Raw genomic sequence first — 20,691 nt, 5'->3', positions numbered from 1 at the left:
TCATTCAAGAAGGCATCTCTCTGAAACAGAAAGCAGCAAAGTCTGCACATGTTTAAGACCCTCACGATGCTACTCCCTGAAAGCACAGCTACTGTTAGAAAAATTGCTATGTAATACCTTTCTAGAGTAGGTGTGCGTTCAGAGTTTGCCTTTACTCACCTCGGTGACAAAAATAGGTTTACTTCTGCTATTTCCACAGAACTAACAGCTGTGGGAGCCTGAGATGTACTGTGATCTAGTTCATACAGTCATCCAGTTGCACAGTTAAATTTTGTCTTCAGTTATGAGTAGGCTTCCCCTAGTGAAAATAGCATGAGTAGAATTTTGCCCAAGAATTCTTGTTACTGGTGACGATGCACAAACCAGAGAAGTCTGTTTCTCAGATACAAGTGGAATTTGAAGGGGTGACAGAAAAAACATTTTACTTGTAAACTGAGCACATCTGATATGAAAAATATTCAGTCCCAAGCACAGAGCCCCAGGAAACCATTTTGATAGTCACTTTTCAGAGCAGAGCCATACCTTTACAATATTGATGGGCCATCTGCCATACCAGGAAGATCCAGCTTCTTTTACATGTCCTTTGTGTATTAATGATTTTGACCTTGGGGAGTTTGCAGATGCTAAAACTGTGTTTTAAGAAGAGAACTGGTTTTGTATTGCAAAATATTTAATTCACTGTTAAAATGAAATGAAACAACAAAATAGTAATACAATTTTACTAAGTTATATTTCAATTCATGAAGTATACACACTAGCAACTATCCTACCACCATGTCCACACATCTAATATTGATGGATGTTACAGCATTTTTTGGTATTAAACAATAAAGATAATGTTTGCAGTTAACGAAAAAGGCTTAAGCATAGCATGTTATACCCCATAGTCGCAGATTACATCAGCTAGCATTAGTACAGTAAACAAGAAGGTAGAAATACAAAATAAACCAAATATCTTTATATACAAACCAGTGCCTCTTATTGTAACCAGCTTATACTCACACTGCACACAAAATTTATCCACTGATGCAATAGATACTTCAGCATAACACAAACCATTATAAATTAAAAAAATTACAAGGTGCAAAACCTCCATTCTACAGCTTTCTGGTGAGAACTTCAGGACAATTCAGAGGAGGAGAAATCCAAGCACGTTTAGCACCTATTAGTGCAACTGCACTGAGCGTGGAAAAATGACCTACAGAACCTCTGAATGTGTTACCAGGAAAGACAGTTAGGACACACAGCAATAGATGCTCGCTGCTACACTCACGCAGTGATTTTTGCCTCTTAAATATCTCAGTTTATTGTTTCTTTGTCTCATTCATACCTATGTGCAAAACTAACTCCTGGAAGCTCTCACAGAACTTCACAGAAGACTACAGCCGGATAAAAAACAAACAAAGACTTAAATGTCAAACATTCACATAATTAGTACACGTTAGCAGTCCTGGTGTGGGGATTGTTGATGTGTGGGGCTCAAAAAATATGACACAGAAGTAAAACAGAATTTGCCAAGAATTCTGATTATTCTTATCCAGCTCTCCAACAAGCCTCCTAACCTCAGGTTGTGAATTCATTTGGCAGCCCATGCTAAAAAACCCAGAGTTGCATAGAATTGATTAGTAACACGGAAAGAAATGCCGAACACAGAGAGATGGATAGGGTATGTATTAAAACAAAATGGGGTTGCTCCAACCAGAACTCTGAAACCATCCCCCTTCACAAAGCAAAGCCTGCCGCCTCCTTCTCTCCAAATCCTACCTTTGGGGACTGCTTTCTGGCACTGACGTAGTTTTGCTAAGAGTCATTTTCTTCTTTGTTAGTGACACTTTCTTTTCAAATAAAATATTAAAAAATATTCTAACTGTAAAAAAAATCTATCGTATGTAAACTTAACAATTAGGATTTGGTAAGTTCTCGTACCTAGTCTGTGAAAAGCCTCCAGCCAGACCGCAGAATGGAGTGTTTCTCTGAAGAGCGTCAATCTAGCTACATCACCTGTTAAATATCAGTAGTATGAAGATCCCATGTCTAGCAATAAAGCCTCTTTTTGTGTTTCCATCCACTTTATCACTGACCTATTGAAATCCTGACATGCTGTGTTTCTATTTTATGTACATTCTGGTCCTCTCACATGTCACAGATTTAAACATCTGGCCACGGAAGGCAACAAAAGGTATTGTGTTTAAGAAAACTGTGTTCGACAGAGTTTTGCTTTTCAACAAGTCTCTTTCCCTTGGACACCAGTCACTGTTTTTATAGAACTTATTGTTCTGTTGAACCAAGTCTTCTTTGCTGCTTGTACCTCGTTCAGCGCCAGGCCCAAATGGTGCTCCAGATCCTGCAAAGAGAAGCGTCAACACCTGTGATCTGCTGTCTAGTACAAAATGGTTTCTATAAGGCTCAGGGGAACCAGGAATTCTCTAGTCTGTTGGCCACTTTTGCTTCTGAAGAGCTTTTCTATGTATAAAACCGTCAGTACAGCATGCAGATTTCCTATCTGAATACACTTTTTTAGAGAGCATAGTGATTCTAGTGTCATTGCCATGCAGACTCCTCCAGAATTCTTATTAATGCATTCACACTCTAATTCAGCACAGACAATGAATGAGCAAGGAATTCTCCCTCTAGGAACTGGATTTTTCCTTACTAACGTTTGGCAAAAAGTGCTCTGAAATCACTAGATTAAAAATAACCTAAAATCCAATAATTGCCCCAAACATACCCCTAGCCCCCTAGTTTTGATCAATTCTATGTGCACTCTGAAAAAGAAAAGTTAGTATAAACTCATATGCCTAGATTTGCTGAGCTAAGAATGAGGGACATGTATTGGAAGAGATTACACGTATTGGTAGGGCCCTACCAAATTCACAGCCATGAAAAATGCGTCACGGACTGTGAAATCTAGTCTCCCCCTGTGAAATCTGGTCTTGTGTGTGCTTTTACCCTATCCTATACAGATTTCATGGGGCAAACCAGCATTTCTCAAATTGGGGGTCCTGACCCAAAAAGGAGTTGGCAGGGGAGTCACCAAGTTAATTGGGGGGGGTGTGGTGTGTCACAGTATTGCCATCCTCACTTCTGCACTGAATTCAGAGCTGGGTGGCTGGAGAGTGACTGTTGGCCTGGTGCCCACCTCTGAGGGCCAACAGCAGCACAGAGTAAGGGCAGCAATACTGCAACCCCTGCACCACACACAATCACCTTGCGACCCCCACCCCCCTTTTTGGGGGTCAGGACCCCTGCAATTACAACATTGTGACATTTCAGATTTAAACAGCTGAAATTGTGAAATTTACATTTTAAAAATCCTATGACCATGAAATTGACCAAAATGGACCGTGAATTTGGTAGGGCCCTACGTATTGGAAATGCATAAACGCAAAGGAGGGAAAGGAATTTTGGTTGGTTCATGGGCAGAAAAATGAGCAAAATAAAATTTAGGCTAAACATCAGGAAGACTTTCCTCACCGTTAAGCCATGGAACAGATTCTCAAGGGAAGCAGTGGGAGCCTTCTTGCTTGGAACATTTGAAAACAGACTGGACAAAGAACTGGAGAATACATGGAGGGAAACAATCATCCCCACTGAGCCAGTGCCGGGTCTAAAGGAATCTTGTATTTCTAAGGGCTAAAAATCCATGATAATCAAGAATGAAGAGCAAGGCAGCTAAAAGTCTAAGCCACATTCTTTGGTAATCGCAGCTTCTATAAAACCACTTCTATTTACGGTTATATTAATAGGGTATTAATTTTTTCCTACGTGCTTTCATTTTGATCCCTTCAGATTTAAATCAAATGGCCATTGAACATCATCCCTCTGGCAACTAAAGCATCCATTGTGATAGTATCTGAAAGCCTTCCAGTAGTGTGTTAAACAATGTGACCACCATCTGTCATATGGTATCTGTTCTATCAGCATCTACGGTATTGTACAGTAAAGAAAGTGATGAATCATATATTCTTCATCAGAGTTAAAATGGGGAGCAGGGGGTTTACTTTTCCCATCCAGGCAGTCACATCAGATCAGCCTGAAAGTGCTAAGAAGCAACTGAGCAGATGTCTGGATTTTGTGACAGCAGGTAAAAAGGGGCTCACATGATTTCAATTATTTTATCTGCATCAGCTGAGTTTTCCAAACTAAATGTTTGGTTAGATCTCCCGTACAAGGAATAGCAGGTTACAGGTTCAGCTCTAGTTGCCCCATTCAAAACACATTTTTCTACAAATATTTGGCAGCTCTGCTGAGTAACAAATAACCCCCAAGTAGTACCTGGATTTTACACTCTGCTTCGACTAACTGCAGTTTGGTTTGGGCCAGCTCAAGCTCCATCTCCCTCAGCTGGTTTTTCAGACTCTCCTTTTCCTCATCTGTGTCCTCATCAGAAGCCTCCTTGGCAGAGCTGGCGACCTTCACGCGTCCTTCTTTATTGAAGAACTCTCGGCAGTGTTCACAGTCATCCACTTTTTGCTAAAATCAAAAACATCTGACTGCATTTCTGTTAAAGATGCTGGTAAACTTACCAGAGACATTTCTGCCCCTGCACTGGAGCAGTGTGAGGGGGGTGGGTGGAGAGTTAATAACCCACACACATTTAGGCAACTCCCTTTATTCACCTGTGTGGGTAGACAAAATAGCACAGGCAAAGCACTCAAATAAGAGCTTGTGTCACCCATACATCCCCATTCCTGCTGTGGTTTGTGGAGTTTGTAACACTCACATCACTTTTAAAGCAGCAGTAATGGGAGAGAGCGAGCAGGTGGCATCCAACCACACTGCAAAGGTCTCTGTGGTATAACCCTTCCCACCAACAGAACCGTCACATTCGGGATAAGAAGCAAGATGCAATGGTTTGAGGAAGCACTAGGAACCAGATCTACTCCCAGCTCTGCCACTGACGTACTGTGTGGTCCTGAACAAATCACACAGCTGGTCTGTGCCTCAACTTCAGAGGCCCAGTCTACAAACGGGGGATTGATACTTGTCTTACCCAAGGGAATTCTGCACCAAAAAATATATACAACATTCTGTGTACAATATTTTAAAATTCTGCAAATTTTGTCAATAAATAAATGTGAAGGCTCCAGCATGGCAGTGGGGTGCACAGGCCACTGGCTGCACGGGAGATGGGAGATCACCCTTCAGCCCCCCGCACCCTCACCCAGGGCCACAAACTCAGCGGAGTCTGACACTACCCCAGAAACAGCCTAGGTCCCTGCCACTCTGTGCTAGGTGCACCAGGTATGGGCAGGATCCAGTGTGGAGGGGCTTAATGTTGGGGGATCCAGGAGTGGGGTGAAAGGGTTCTGTGTGGGGCAGCTCAATGGCGGGTCCAGGTATGATCTGGATGCACAGGGGCTCCTTGGAGAGTTTCTGGATGCAGGGGCAAAGGGACTCTGCAGGGGGTCCAGGTGAAGTTGGTTGGAGCTCAGCAGGGAGGTCTGGGTGTGTGTGGGGGAGGAGATGGGGCTCGTCTGGGAGGTCTGGGTGTGGGGGGATTCACCAGGGTGTCCAGGTGCTGGGGGCTCAGCAGGGGAACTGGGTGCTGAGGGAGTGGGGCAGGGGTCCAGGTGCAGCTGCTTGGAGCTCAGTGGGGTGGGGGCCAGGTGCGGGGGCTCGTTACGGTGGTCCAGATGCATAGGGGATGGGGCTTATCGGGTGGGGGTTCGCATGTGGGGGGCTCATCGGCTGTGGTCTGGGTGCAGGGGTGTGGGGTCTGGATGTAGGGGGGGCGGGGCTTGACAGCGGGTCGGGGGGGCATTGGATGCTTCGCTGTCAAAAAATCATTTTTCTGCAGGGAAGCAAAGAAATCTGCAGGAAACATGAATTCTTTGCCCGTGCAGTGGCATAGAATTCCCCCAGTAGTATTATCTACATAACAGAAATGTTATGAAGCTTAAAATGTCCAAAGTGCTTTGAGATCCTCAGGTGACAGCATTATGGACGTCCAAATTATTGTTCACATTGCAGTAGCAGGTAATATGCAGTGTCCAGGGCTAAATAGATATTTCAAGAGATTTCACAAAGAGCCATGAATCTGGAAGAAAAATGATTGCACCTTCTGTGCTGAAATACAATCAGCTTTATCAAGGGGGAAAATTTTCTGTGGAAACTCCCTATGGATTAGATTTGACAGACACGAGGCAAACAACACTACAACTAACTGGCAAGGCAGACCAAACATGCACTGAATAGTCTGATGACCACAGGACCACAAGTCCATTGGCTGCAAAGGGTGATTGTACTAAGCACAGAGTCCAAGGGACAGTTTGTTGTTGGTAAAACTCTCTTCTTGGGATAATTATTTCTGCATTCCTTCAATGATCAGTTATTGAACAGTAACAGCATGTTACAGGATGGTATGGTAGGGGGAGCGGGAAACTAACTGCCCCTTCCTGAAACCATACGGGAGCCAAAGAATGCTGTAGATGCCATTTATTTCATCTGTACTTGTGCCAACAGCGAAACACGGAAGGTGCTGGGTGCAACACATCATTCTAGCTAATTCTTTAAAGAATTTTTTTAAAAGATCGTAAGTGCACTGATTCATTGGGCCGATAAGGTTTAAGCAGTGAAGATCCTGGTAACATGCATCTCCTTACCCTTATTTTCTCAATTTCAGCTTTATTTGCTGTTTGTTGCTTCTCCAGTCGCTCGCTCAGCTGGGAGCAAATCTAACAAAGCAAAATTCTGTTACCACACAGCAGTTCCTCAATAAATATTAAAACCAAACTCCTGTGCTACAGCAGCAGTAAAGTGGAGATTTTAAGGGCCACAGAAGAGTCAGGAAATTCAGAGTCAAGGTTTCTAAAGCAACCTGGATCCTGCTGCGGGCACACAGGCATTGCAGCAGGGTATTTCACTGCAGTCACACAACATACATGCAGTAATGCACGGAGTTACATATGTACCTCTAAGGCTGTAGCCAAAGGTGCAATTTAAGCAAATAAGTTTATAGTTCAGCCTCTCTGGGGGAGTCGAGACAAATTGAGAGGAAGCATAGTTCCTTCCATTGCCTTGGGAATCAAGTAAACAACCATGACAGTGGGTGTGGCTAGCCACACCTACCCCTTGAGGTTTGTTTGATGCAGCCTAAAGATATCTTGAGGCTAAATTCCTAGTAAATAGAGCTATGGATGGGATACCATGCACTGCAGGAGTGCGAATCCAAACTTAACATTCTGAAACAGTATCACAGGGCTGAATCAAGCTAACGGGCTTCTTTATCATCGCCATCTGGTGGGAGAAGGGACTATGGGGGAGAAAAAATTTGGAGTGAAGTGAGCAGCAAAGCCTTAAAATTGCAAGACCATAGCCTGTTCAAATAACTTTATGCTCTTCATAATGGATACGGTGGGTAATTGGCACGTGGCACCCTATAAAGATTTAAGTCAGAAATAAATAGAACATCGTGATCTCAGCCAAAAAAAGCATAAAAACCACCACAGCTGCTCCACTTAAATATCTCAGAAATCCCAGCAAATATTGTACTTTATATGGGGATGTCTGGAAAATAAATCCTAAATGCCAGAGAATTCCCTGGCATGTGAGAGCAGTATGCCCCATCCCTAGCCAAGCTGCACTTACCTGCTTATAGTCACCAATAATAGAGCTGTTCTTTTTAATCTCCGATTCTGCCTTGTCTAGTTCCCTACGACACATTTCCTTCAGCTGCAGTAAAATAAAGAGGAAGATGACATATTTACAATACCTTACAAAATAATCTGACAGTGTCTGCAGAAGACAACCCACCTTCACTCCCCTAACTCGTAACCCTTCAGAGATGACAAGCCCTTCTACCTCTGAGAAGCAATGGGCTAGTCCAGCCCCACTGCAATCTAGGGTGCAGCTATGAAGCTAGTTTGAGACACTGATGGGCAGGCATATGAGGAAAATTGGGTTGGTTTGTGGTAGGATATGTACGAGGAATTCACTGGGGTAAATGGTGACAGTTTGAATCCTATGTTGCTTCCATCTGTAGTAACACTGTCTGCGTGCATCCACGCTTCCAAGTTAGTTAAATATTCAATTACAGTAAGCAGCAGCTTTCAAAGGGACCCAGAACTCTGTTTCTCTATGCTCTACTCTGAACGACAGGCAGGAGGATAACTTGGAACAATAAGCACTTCCTATGTAGGTCTTGTTTTCTTAACTTCCCTGCTGTACAGAAACGTGAAAGCAACAGAAACGCCCATAACCTGAGCAGACTCCTCTTCAAGTCGCCTTTTTTCTTCTTCTGCATCAATTAACTTCTGTTTGGTCATTAGCAATTCCTTATTCAGCGCATCCGCCTTTTCCTCTGCCTGAAACACACACCATAGAACAGATCAGCAAGCACGGGATTTCCCATCACTCAAGAATTGTATGCGCCATTGTGCCTATGCCTCTTGGCATCCAACGGCACACCAGACCCAGGGGACTCTGCCAAGGCAACAGCCTCATTCTACACTCTTCGTTTTCATTACAAGTACCATCGAAGGAGATAAAGGGACCATTTCTGATATCAGATCATCACGAGAACAAACTTCTTATCTGTCATTTTTGGTGCTTCCTACAGCTTCAATATGAAAATAGTTCTCCTGGAGACTGCATGCCTGCTGCACAATTATCCTTATTCCCATCAGGCGGACCTGAGTAGCACTCCTCACCCTGCCCAATCTCACAGGAGACCCTGTTCCCCACTTCTCAACCATCATTTAACAGACGAAACACCACAAAACCTTATTATAAAGACTCTGTGGCTGTTCCTAGTATATTCTGAGAGTCCATGTAAACTATGCAGGTGAAAATTAAAACGACTACCTTTGCTAAAATACATGAGCAAAATACATCGGGAGACTTCTTTTTATTTGCATCTATTCGCTTGGTAACCAACAGAAGTCAGTAAACCACAGCTGGTCTCCTAATGTGAGTGAATGGCCAAGTCCTGTAGTCTTATTCTTATGAAGGTGGAAATAGCACCTGACAGATGCTTAATCACATCAATATAAAGACAGAAATTAATCATTTCTGAGGGGTGGGAGAGTGAGAAGGAGAAAGTCCTTAATGATTTGGCTTTCTGGGCCACATAACATGTCTTCTTTCATGTCCTATGTACTGCCAGGCACACTGTACATGCTTCACAAATAGCTAATGGTGGTTAGCCTAGAAGACTGGGAGTCAGTGTGGCATCTCTGTTCTGCTTAGCTAACCCTCCCTCCAAAAGCTCTTCTTTAAATTTCAGTGACTGGCCTCAGCAAAGTCAGCATCTGAATGATTGCTCCTAGGAAGAAATCCAATTAGAGAAATAATTACTCCCTTTTCACTTGGGCCTGAGACCAGAATAGTAAACTAAAGGACAATGGAAAACAGAGAACAGATAACTATTTGAAAGATGATCTATAATAAAATACTTTAACAATCCAAATCTCGTGTTCACTTTGCAAATGTCCAAGCTGTGGTGAGCATACATTCATTGAGAAAGCCCCAGGAGAGCTTCACCAAATCAAAACAGACATGACACCTGCCCATGAAGGCAGTTACTCCCCTTGTTTCTTAAGCCATCCAGAAGAGTTTGCATTAAAAACAGCATCTAACACAAGCAAATGAGAACAGTCCAATAACAATCTGCTCCATTAAGTACTCAATACCCAGGCAGAAAATGTGTGCATTGAACAGAAAATTGAAATGATCTTGGAGTACAGTACTCCTTGCTCCCATGAAGAAGGTACTGAGTTCCCTTCTATCTGAGCCCAAGGGACCAGTGCAGTACTATGCCAAACCACTTCACCACAGCTGTATATTAACTCATCTTTCTGATCAGGTAAGACAGAACACATTTCTTCACTTTCCTTCCGAGATCTACTAGGATGATGAGTCTGACCTTGATAAATACCTTTTGGGGATATAAAAATACAAAGGATAAATTAAACTGGAAAAGACCAGAACTGACAACAGCCTTGAAAAGCTCATTAGGTTGATGGGGGGGGAGGGGGGGAGAAAATCACATAAGATAAGTCACTCAAAACCATTACTGCAAAGGTATGCGTCTCTTCCAGCATTGCTGTTTAAATACAATAACTCAGCCTCACAGATAGATGTATTGATTATAGATATATATATGATCAATAACTCAAAAGGTTTAAAGACTTCAGAAAGCAACTGTCTCAACCCCTTTCAAAGGAAGAAAATCAGAATGAACTTTAGTCCACTAAAGTTCTGATGATCCTTAAAAATAGGGGCACAATCCTAAGGGGCTGACTTGTCAATATCCGTTGGCTCCAAATTGTTTTGAAGTTGAAGAAAGCTGGACACCTGACTCCAACAAAAGACGATGACTGAAGCTTAATTTCTGGGCTAGTATACAGGAAATGAAGGAAGCTGCTTAATTTCCATTCTTTGCTTTGATCTATCTAGGCTATGAGATTGCAAATGTGCCTTTAAGGTATCAAAAGGGCGTATTACACAATGTCTTTTAGTACTTTTCTTCCAGGACAGCTGACTAGTTGAAATGGAACATGATCTCAGGGCCCAATTAGAAGAATTAATCCAGAGTCCTAGAGTTTAGGATCAAATCATGTAAATCCTCTCAAGGGCAATTCTGTCAACTTCATTTAGCCATCTTTGGAGGATGGACAGACTATAACCAAATCCAATGGGCTACCTCAGAGGTTTGGCTTAATTCTGCTTTGTATAAGCAAGTCAACATTAGAGCACAACTAAGTCCCATATGGGTTCAAGTGGTCACAACTGAGTTACTAGTGAATATCAAATGCAACAAAAGATGATCCCTTCAGTGCGTTTTATGTTGGGGCCCATCCTTTGAGCACAACTGCTCAGCTGTCCTCATATTCCTCTATTGTGTCTTTGCTGAAATGGAAAAGGAGGTGTAACAAGGTGAACATGCTGGTATTTTGTGACGTTCCTACCCAGAACAAAAGGATAATGGAATTTATTACTCATATTTATAGCAGGTTTTCATAACACTACAGAGCATTCATCCACTGGTATCAATTCTCACTATGAAACAGTAAGAACTTCCAATATTTTTCCTGAAGAAACTTTCCCAGTAAAGAGTGGGAATCCCTCCTTCACTTAGGTTGGTGGTCTGAAACACTTTAAAGTCTGTCAAATCCTGGCTTATACGATTTCTAAAAGCCAGATTCCGCTGGGATTTCACAAATGCATGTATCTTCACACAGAATGAGAATGGTATGACACAAGCACTTTCTTTCTTTCCCATGTATTTCCAGGCGGATTGGTAATATCTATATAAGTTCAGAGGCAGCAGCAGAAATGCCAGCTCATTTTGCCCTACCAGGTGTGCTGTCTAAGGCAGTGTTTCAGTCCTTCTGTGTCTCTGCAAAAGTATATCCTGGCAAAACATCCCCAATGTGATTATCTAAATATGACACGAAGGGAAGAGACAGCAAAGAAAAATCCAAGTAACACAATTGGAATCCAAGCACCAGTGCAAAATGAACATGGAACAAGAAGACGACTGAGTTTTATAAGAATCTTTGAAGATGTTAATTTTTAGCATCAAGGATATTCTCTCATCTTAACACACCTGTAAATCTTGATCAGTACAAGAATGTACCCTCCAGTGCATTTGCCTTTAGAAAACTATTGATATGTGACATGACCAATGTGACTGCAAATACGTTGGAGGGTGTAGGGGGGGAAAGAGTCAATAATTTCAATCCCTACTGGCAGACTTCAGCAAGCCAAAACACACAGGATGAAATTTTGAAAAGCACCTAAGAGATTTAAGAGTCTAAGTCCCACTGAAAGTCAAAGGGACTTGGAGGTTCTTAAGTGCTTTGCTGACAGTGAAACGATATACACAGACTAAACGGCTGCCAGGAAGTCGGAATACAGAAGCCACCATAATGTCACTAAGGGTCAGAAAATGGGCTTTCTAGACTCCAGCTACATACTGTCTCTTATCCAACATAGTAGCAAAAACAATCAAGAGTGAGAAGCACCTGCATCCTGCAAGACCAAGATGGGTTTTACAGTCTATACATGTAGCAACTGCTCAGCCACCTCTGTGGCAAACACAGAAGCCATCTTGCACCGATTACACTACACAACATGAGAGGAAGAACAACATTGCCGATTTACACTCTAGGGTATATCAGGGAGGTCAGAATGCAACTTTCCAAGTAGGAATTTGGCTGCATGAAGGAGCCAATACCTCTTCTCTCCCTCAAATTACCTTGGGCTCTTTTCATGACCAGGGGGGTGAGAGCCTCAGTTTTAGGTATTCTGCAGAGGGGACCTTCAGCAGCATAGTGCAGCCTAGTGCCATGCTGGGATAATCTTTCCAAGTCAGTACTAGACGAGTTGTGCTTCCATCAAGCAACACCACCACTTGTTGAATGTCCCTTAAAGGTCAATTCAATAAATGGCCAAACCTGCCCCTGCATAACTCGTGAGACCTGAGAGGATCCTGGCCACGGTAGTAGGCTTTCCATTATAAATATACACGCAACCCATAGGCCTGAAGGCAAAAGATAAAAGGAAAAACATCCCAAGGTGAAGAAATAATGTGAGATTCATCAGTCTCATAAATGGAAAATGCAGGTTTACAAAGTAATTGTAAGAGCATGATACATCTATGGATACCCGCAATGAGAGGAGTAAATAGAAATGAAGTTTTGCGTTATCTGCACCCAAGAGCACAGGAAAATGTTTTGCCTTACATTATCTAAATCCTTTCGCAGTGCAATCTTGCTGGTGACCAGTTCATGTGCAAGATCATCATTTTCTTGTTCAAGCCTCATATTTGCTTCTTGCAGTCGCCGGTTCTCTCGCTATTGGAAACAAAAAGCCTGAGTTTAAAAAAAAAGCTCTCAAGGAGTTTGTTTACCAGAAACCGTTTTGAGTGCCTCTCGGCTCACACATTCACCATATAAGACCAGCCTGGAAACCCAATTCTGGCTGCAAGTATTTTAGTGACAACAAATAATGAACTATTTTATATTCATAATATGGTTAGCTAAGCAAAAAATGACCTTTGAGAAGCAGCTATTTATTAGTAACTCTGCTTAGCCATTACTGGGAAGCTCACTGAGCCATAGCAAAGCTTTGGGCAGTGGAGAGGTGGGGGTGAGAGTCCACTGCCAATGTTCCCACAAACGTTTCCCTCCGAGCCTTGTGATATATTTTGTGTGCTGTGAAAGGAGGGGTGTGGGGGCATGGTGGGGGCGCAAAGAACAGGGTGGGGGGAGTATGTGGAGACTGCTCAGCTGTTTTCTCGCTTAAAAAAAACTGCTCTGCCACAACCATAATCGAGGAGGGAGGCTACAGCTCCTGGCAAACACATGGATAGAAGTGCATTTCACTTGAAATGTTTATACCCTGAAAAATTGACTCAGTATTTCACAGCATACAATATGTGTCACTGGGGTGGGGAGGGGAATGGGGGAGGAGAGTGAAGACTTTATGGCGGTGAGCCGGCTTATACCCACCAGAATTTTTTTTGTTTTGTTTTGTTTGTTTAAATATCTGGCACTTGGTGCAATCAGCACATTACACAAATGGACTCTTCTGAGGCAGTTTTATGAACCCAAGTGCAAAAATATAAAACTGCACTATCCCGCCCTTCAATTTAATGGAAACATTTTACGAAGGGGCTTGCCCTGGAACGTCCCTGCTGATCACCACAAATAGGCAGTTCTTTAATTGTCATTTGGCAGAATTAACCTGACCTATCAAAATCTCTGCATGCTGGCAAATAAAGAGAAACAACTGAAAGAAACAGAATTTGAAGCAGGATTTTCCTGAGAGGCCTCAAACTGACCTAGATGTGCAGTGTGTTACCTCAAATCTTTCTATAGGATCCTCTTGTTGTGCTTGTTGCTCTCTCATGGTCTGATATTCCTTTTCATATTTCTTCAACTTCTTCTGACCAATCTAAATGAAACACAACATATTAGTTCCTGGCCAGTTCCATTCGTCTCTCGTGGAAAAGAACACACATTTTACAAAGTGTCAGTGGTGCAAACCTCAGGCAACACCTGCCTGCTACAAAATATGATTAAAATGTTTCCCATCTATTCTGAGAGTGAAGTAATTAGAACTGGCCAAAGAATTTTGACCTATTCAATGTAATCAAATAAATATTCTCTCTCTTCCTGCCTTCTTTGGAGCACAGGTGTTTACTTGATGAGGTTGAGGTTTTAAGGCTGCCTCTTCAGCTTTAATTTTTAACACCATGCGTACATGTTTTCTTTGCTTTTTATGAAACTACTAAAACAGGAAGGGCCTGAGCAAGGTTCATCACACAGCTCTGCTAGCTCATACCTGACTTAAAAAATCTCCAATCCCAGGGCTGCCTGTGCATCTCAGTCAAGCCACAACAGACTACATCAGCACCAAAGGGAGAGAAGGATAGAGAAAAATGATGGTCTGGTAACAAGCAGGTAAAGCACCATTCTGGAACTCAAGAGATCGGAGTTCTCCTCCCAGCTCTGTCAGAGATTCCCTCCCTTTGTGACCTTGAGCAAACGAGTCTCACTGCCCCAGTGTTCCCATCTGTAAAATGGAGATAAGAATCCTCCTCTTCCTCACAGAGGTGTTGATTAATTAATTAGTGCATCCATGGTGCTCAGACACTACCATTACAGAAGACAGAAAAATCTTTAAACAAAATCCACCCCACCAGAGCCTCTCCTTCTGTTGAGGCCCCAAGACATGGTATCATAGAATCTCAGGGTTGGAAGGGACCTCAGGAGATCATCTAGTCCAACCCCCTGCTCAAAGCAGGACCAATCCCCAGACAGATTTTTGATCCAGATCCCTAAATGGCCCCCTCAAGGATTGAACTCAGAACCCTGGGTTTAGCAGGCCAATGCTCAAACCACTGAGCTATCCCTCCCCCACAACCAAGTCTGCAAGATTAAGCCAGTAGACAGGTATGACAAACATGGAATGGTATGGCCTGTTTTCTTTAAAAATAAAAGTAATATTTAAAAACTTTATATATACTTTTTTTAAATTTGCAACTAACAATTAAACTGCAGTAATACCCAAAAAACCCTTCCCTATAAAATGATATGCTATTTCTAAAGATATTGATTTCCTTGAGGAAAACATGTCCAGGAGGACTGATTTTTCCTAAAGAGTTTTACCCTCAGTGAAAAACAATGTACCAATTAGTTTATTAAAAAAAAACATGTTTTTGTTCTCAAAAAAAATAACATCCATTGACTTTTCTATTAGCATATTAAAGTTCAATTTGCAGAAATATTTTTAAAATGGCAGTTACAAATATACTTACTAAAACACAGAAAACCATGCAGAGATGTATGTACATACATGTTCATAAAATACATATCCACTCATACAGCAACATACTATATTGAGCTCAATACTCAAAGCTGGTGTGGGGGCACAGGGCCTCCACCATGGTTCAACCTGAAAGTTTGGGGCAGTTCCCACTGGAGAGGCAAACTCCACCCATCAACATGATGTGTATGTGTGGGGTGGGGGATGACACTCCATTTGGGGATCGTAGCACAAATTTCTCCCAACATCCTTCCTTCCTTCCTGCAGGAAAGGATGCCCTGAGCTTAAGTAATTTTTCAACAGAAAAAACTAAAAATTCCTTATCAGCATGGGAGCTTTGCACATCTTAATGCATCAAAGCACACTGGCAGATTAGTGGTCTATTGACAGGTTAGTCATATGAGATGGCACATAGCACATGTATATTGTACTAGAAAATAGTACATAGTAAATGGGATACAACAAGTTACATAATCAGTCTGGTCCATGAACTTGTGATCTACAACATCTTAAATTATATCATTTTAAGGACCAGTACACAAATTTTAATTAGACACTGGACCAAACCCGATGCTAATTTACACTTTATGTATCTCACAGGGACTATATCAGGACAGACTACAGTTCACTATCTTTAAACCACAAGAAAGCTACGATTAAATAACATTAAGGGTTTGTCTATACTGGAAATGCTACAGCAGCACAGTGGTAGTGCTTCAGTATAGACACTACTATGCCACCAGGAGAGGCTTTTCCATTGACATAAGTAATCCACCTCTCGGAGAGGTGGTAGCTAGGTTAATGGACGAATTCTTCCATCCTTCCATTCTTCCAGCCCTGTCTACACCAGGGGTTACGTTGGCTTAATTACACCATTCAAGGGTGTTGATTTTTCACACTCCTGAGTGACAGCTGGGTCCACCTAACTTTTTAGTGATGACCAAGTCAAAGGGTTTGAATTAAATCCATATCAGCAAGAAAATTCAGAAGGTAGGCTTAAAATCCATTCCTAATCTACCATGTTGGGCATAGGTATTGAATGGGTTTCAGAAGTCAAGGGGACTGCTCATGTAAGACAGGTGGGCAGAATTTAGCCCTTCTGTGCTGCAATACCTAAGAAAAACAATGTGGAATGGTTTAGGTATAATAAGCCTGAATTTCTCTCAGTGATTCAACTCAGTCCCTTTGACACAGATCTATGTGATTTCTTGACATCATTGTTTATGGCAGTTTAAAAAAAGACAAAATGCAGAAATGAGAAGAGATGTGCCAATGATTCATTCAACTCATTATTTTTTAGTTTCACATCAACAATGGCTAACTCTTCAAATGCCCAAATGTCTTAGACCATACAACTCAACAGTATATGATATCAATACATGTCAAAATATTACATCTATATGGGACTGATCCAAAATCTACAAAAGCTAAAGGGTCTTTCAGTTGACTTCAGTGCATTTTGGATCTGGCCTTATATGCATTTGTACATTCCAAATATCAAAAGTCTAGTAAGCATTCTTCAGACATTACTGCACACACAGAGCAAATGTTTTTAAAGCCCATATTGTATTTTTGAAACTAGCCTATAAAGTTGACCAAGACTTTTCAGTAACGCCTTACAAAATGTTGTTGTAAAAAAAATTAAAAAAAAAATGGAGCAGTTTTAAAGCTAGTGCACAGGGTTAGCTTAGAGATTTTAAGGGCTTCTGTACTTCAAAAACAACCATGTTCGTATTTATTTTAGTCTGTTCAAAACTACACATGGGAAAGCACTTTTATGCTAAATCAGCTGAGGTTATAACTTGTTATGTGAATTGATCTACACATGCCAAGTGCTGTAGAGGCTTAGTAATACAGCCTATGCTGAGACCACCAGGCTCACTTCACTTGTGGACTAGCACGGATTTACACTGGGTCTCCAATGATTAAAGGCTGCTAGGCCTTACTATTAGCTCAGTAAGCTAGCTACATGATAAACGGGGATGGCTAATTTTTTTCAAGTACTTGTTTGACAAGATTTTAATGTTTAATAAACAAATATTTTGCAAAAGAATAAGACAGACATATGAAAATCAGTTTATGGTTATTTCCTACTTTATCATTAACAGTCTTGCCCAAGATGAACAAACTGCAGAAAACTGAGAGCTAGGCTCCCTCTACTGAGATTCATACAGAAATGTTTTAAACCAGATTTTGACTGAAATATTTCAATCTCCTTAGCTGGAGTCTCTGTGCAGTACAATTACCATTATAAGAGTTAATCAGGAAAAATACAGAGTAAACACTTAATAAACACTCACAAGGGATCTTTAGGAACTAGCTTAATTCTCAGGAAAGGGTTAAAATCTTAATAAGTAGTTTGTTTCACTACAGAAGGACTTACTGAAACATGTCCTGGCTTTTACATGCAATCTCACATTAGTGAGAACGTTGAACATTGAGAAGGAAGGAAATAAGCACACACCAATGTATTCAACTCAGCACACTTCTGAGTGTATCAGAACCAATCTTAGCTCTAGATATGAGTTACAGGGTGATCACAAAGATCTTTGTGTGATGATCAATATATTTCATAACAGCCCCAGTGGGAACGGCGCAAGTGGAACGGCAGCAGAAATCTTGGAATTTACATTGTAAGACACAGAGGAGGCAGGAATCCCAAATTCTAGTTTTTCTGGGGCAAGGAAGGTAGCAGTGGCTCTTTTTACATTTCACTGTAACAATGAAGTGTGACCTTAAGAATCTAGCATTACTTCACGCTCATCATTTGCTGACCTCCTTTTCAGCAGAATGCTGTTGTAATCACAATGCCTCAGCCAGGCTACTTTTCCCTTCCCATAAATGATTCAGCTTGACATCAGGGCCTTTTCTGTTCAAAGGCATTTTCAGGTAAAAAGCAAGAGATTTTTTTTTTTTTTTTTTTTTTTTACAGCAATGGGCTTGTATTTTAAGTCGAACCAATTACATGCAGCATTAATTTTTTTTAAAAGTGTGTGTGTGTGGGGGGGGTGAGCTGCAAGCATTGGGCTTTTGCTCAGATCCCAGTGTTGCAACCTGCATTCTCTCCAGCAGCCTTCCATATTCTATTAACCCTTTCAATGCAAATTACATCTGGCTTCCCTATATAGTACATTATATATGCTGTGCCGTTAGTTCATGGTGCACTTGAAGCAAAGGGAGCCTGGGCAGCAGTGGGAAGGGGAAAAGAACGAAGTTCCTGCTGTGAAAAGTGAAAGGTGAAATGTGTGAATGCACTCTTGGCAATGCAAGTGTTGCACACGATATTAGCCAGATGCATATTTAATGTCAATGCTGTCTGTAATCAGCCAAGACTGGGTCATCTTCATCCTGCTTATTTCCCTTTTCTTACACAGGTTTTGGATCAAAACTGAGTACAAACCCGTTAACTGCCATTTTGAGGTCTATGTAGAGACCCTGCAGTGGAGCGGGCAAATGCGGAGCGAAGAGCTCTGGAAAACCCAAATGCCCAGGAATGTTTACATACTATTAAAGCTATGCTTAGACTCTAGCTGCAACCGAGCTCCTTTAGCCATGCTGTAAGTATAAAGAAGTTTTGTGCCAACACCAGTGGTTTTGCCCAAGAACTTGGCATATATAGTTAAATTATAAATATAAAATATATATCTAAAACTGTCATAAGAAGTTAGAAAGTTTCCTTTAAAAACATAAGATAGCTCTATTTCAGAATAGAATGATCACAGCTATAAAGGAGACATGACAGAAGGGGTTTTTGGGAATCTAGTTTAAAGGTCTCTTTTAAAGTGGTGGTTTAAAGGTTTAGTTACAATATTCACAGTTTGATTTGATTAAAGAGAAGCTGTTGACTTTCACTGTAAATTAATGCCGTGTTCATTACCAGTAACTGCCAGGATATCCTTATTCCCAATGTCAAAGGCTACATCTATTTTACATAATTACATTTAAGTAATAGGGTCTGGTGGACAATCTCTATCTGAGAAATTTTTGTGCACCTCAAGCTATAGAACTGGATGAAATATCTCCTAGAGAAGCACTTTGTCATACAGCTATTATTAAATAGGAATTATTAATTAATACAAAGGATACATTAATAGCAAGGCAATTACATTTGTAGAACAGAGCCTCCTTTGTAATGACAGAGTTGGAAGCAATTTGCAGCACAATATTTGATCCCCTGGCAAATCCTGGTGATGCTATGGTTAACTAAATGGGAGTGTGATGGACCTCAGCTTGGTTCAGTGGCAGAGACCAATTCTAAGTTCTGGATTTCAGAGTTTAGTATCTTTGCTATTTTTAACCAGACAGTTGTTTTGATTGGAAGGACCTTCCCTAATGAATCACATAGTTCCCTTTTTGCTTTGTGGCAGTACAAATTTCATTACCCACAAATCATCCCTGATAACTGGTGTCTACCCAGGTTTGAATCAAATTTTGGCTGGTTGCTTTTTAAAACTAATTTCCTTCCAACTCTTTTCTGGAATTTAAAAGCAAAGGTGAAATTCTCAAGGTTTTAGCTGCGCCTTTTATACTAAGTTAAACTGGCTTTGTCTTAAATTACTGAGTTACCAAAAAAAAGGCAGAGTTGTTTATTAAATTGTGCCACTTAGCTGAAACTTAGCAATGTTAAATGTTAGTCTCCAGTATATTCAGAAAGTGCACGTCTAGGTCAGCATTGCGTGTTTTTAATAATGATGCAAGCTCCTTGTTACTGGAAGGGAAAGCCGGGTTTCAGTTCTCTGTCAATGTAAGCCAGCAGTTTTTAAAAAGCTATAAAATAGTGTCTACGTTAATCCTCATGGCTCTTAAACACACAAAACCTTTCACTTGGGCTCCATACTCTTCTATCAGGGAGCTCAATATTAGGTGGCTATTACATACCATTCAAGCTTCAGAGTCTAGGTCTATGTGGCTAGAATTGTGTTGCACAGAACCTCCTTGGTTGTGTTTGATCCAGTATTTGGGTGTTCCATCTTAATGAGACAAGGTGGGTGAGGGAATATCTTTTATTGGATCAACTTCTGTTGGTGAGAGACAAAAGCTTTCGAGAGAGGTAGCTTGTCTCTCTCACCAACAGAAGTTGGTCCAATAAAAGATTATTACTCACCCACCTTCTCTCTCTAATTGGGACCAACATGGCTTCAACTGCGTTCCATCCTCATGTTATTCTAACCCCTACAACCCTTTGCATAGTTCAGCTCAGCCTACTTCATGTTAAATGATTTCCCATTAGTGCTTTCACAACTAACCATAAGTGCAAGTATCAAATCTGGCCACCCTCAGTATTTCCCAAACTTTTGATAACATTGACTGTACGACAAGCGTAATCTTATTAGCTTAAGCAGCAACTCTGGGGAGAAGACAAACAACAACTACACTCGTGGTAAGAGAAACCTCAGGTTAGATGGTTACTCCACG

General features: G+C 41.3%; 1 protein-coding gene across 2 annotated transcripts in view; it reads right to left on the bottom strand.

Annotated features, from left to right (window-relative positions):
• Positions 1 to 652: 652 nt before the first annotated feature.
• RABGAP1 (RAB GTPase activating protein 1) overlaps positions 653 to 20,691 on the bottom strand; it is a 117,016-nt gene continuing 96,977 nt past the window's right edge. For both annotated transcript variants that reach the window (XM_039506161.1, XM_039506162.1), the window contains 7 exons: positions 13,810 to 13,902; positions 12,690 to 12,800; positions 8,202 to 8,306; positions 7,591 to 7,674; positions 6,606 to 6,677; positions 4,276 to 4,473; positions 653 to 2,344 (listed from right to left, as the gene is read on the bottom strand). In XM_039506161.1, coding sequence (XP_039362095.1) covers positions 2,222 to 2,344; positions 4,276 to 4,473; positions 6,606 to 6,677; positions 7,591 to 7,674; positions 8,202 to 8,306; positions 12,690 to 12,800; positions 13,810 to 13,902 — 786 coding nt within the window. In that variant the 3' untranslated portion in view covers positions 653 to 2,221. The remainder of the gene's footprint in view (positions 2,345 to 4,275; positions 4,474 to 6,605; positions 6,678 to 7,590; positions 7,675 to 8,201; positions 8,307 to 12,689; positions 12,801 to 13,809; positions 13,903 to 20,691) is intronic.

This window comes from Mauremys reevesii, linkage group 19 (assembly GCF_016161935.1).
Source record: "Mauremys reevesii isolate NIE-2019 linkage group 19, ASM1616193v1, whole genome shotgun sequence".
NCBI classification, from domain to species: domain Eukaryota; kingdom Metazoa; phylum Chordata; order Testudines; family Geoemydidae; genus Mauremys; species Mauremys reevesii.
The sequence above is the reverse complement of the archived record's forward strand: the minus strand, read 5'-3'. Positions and strand labels throughout refer to the sequence as shown.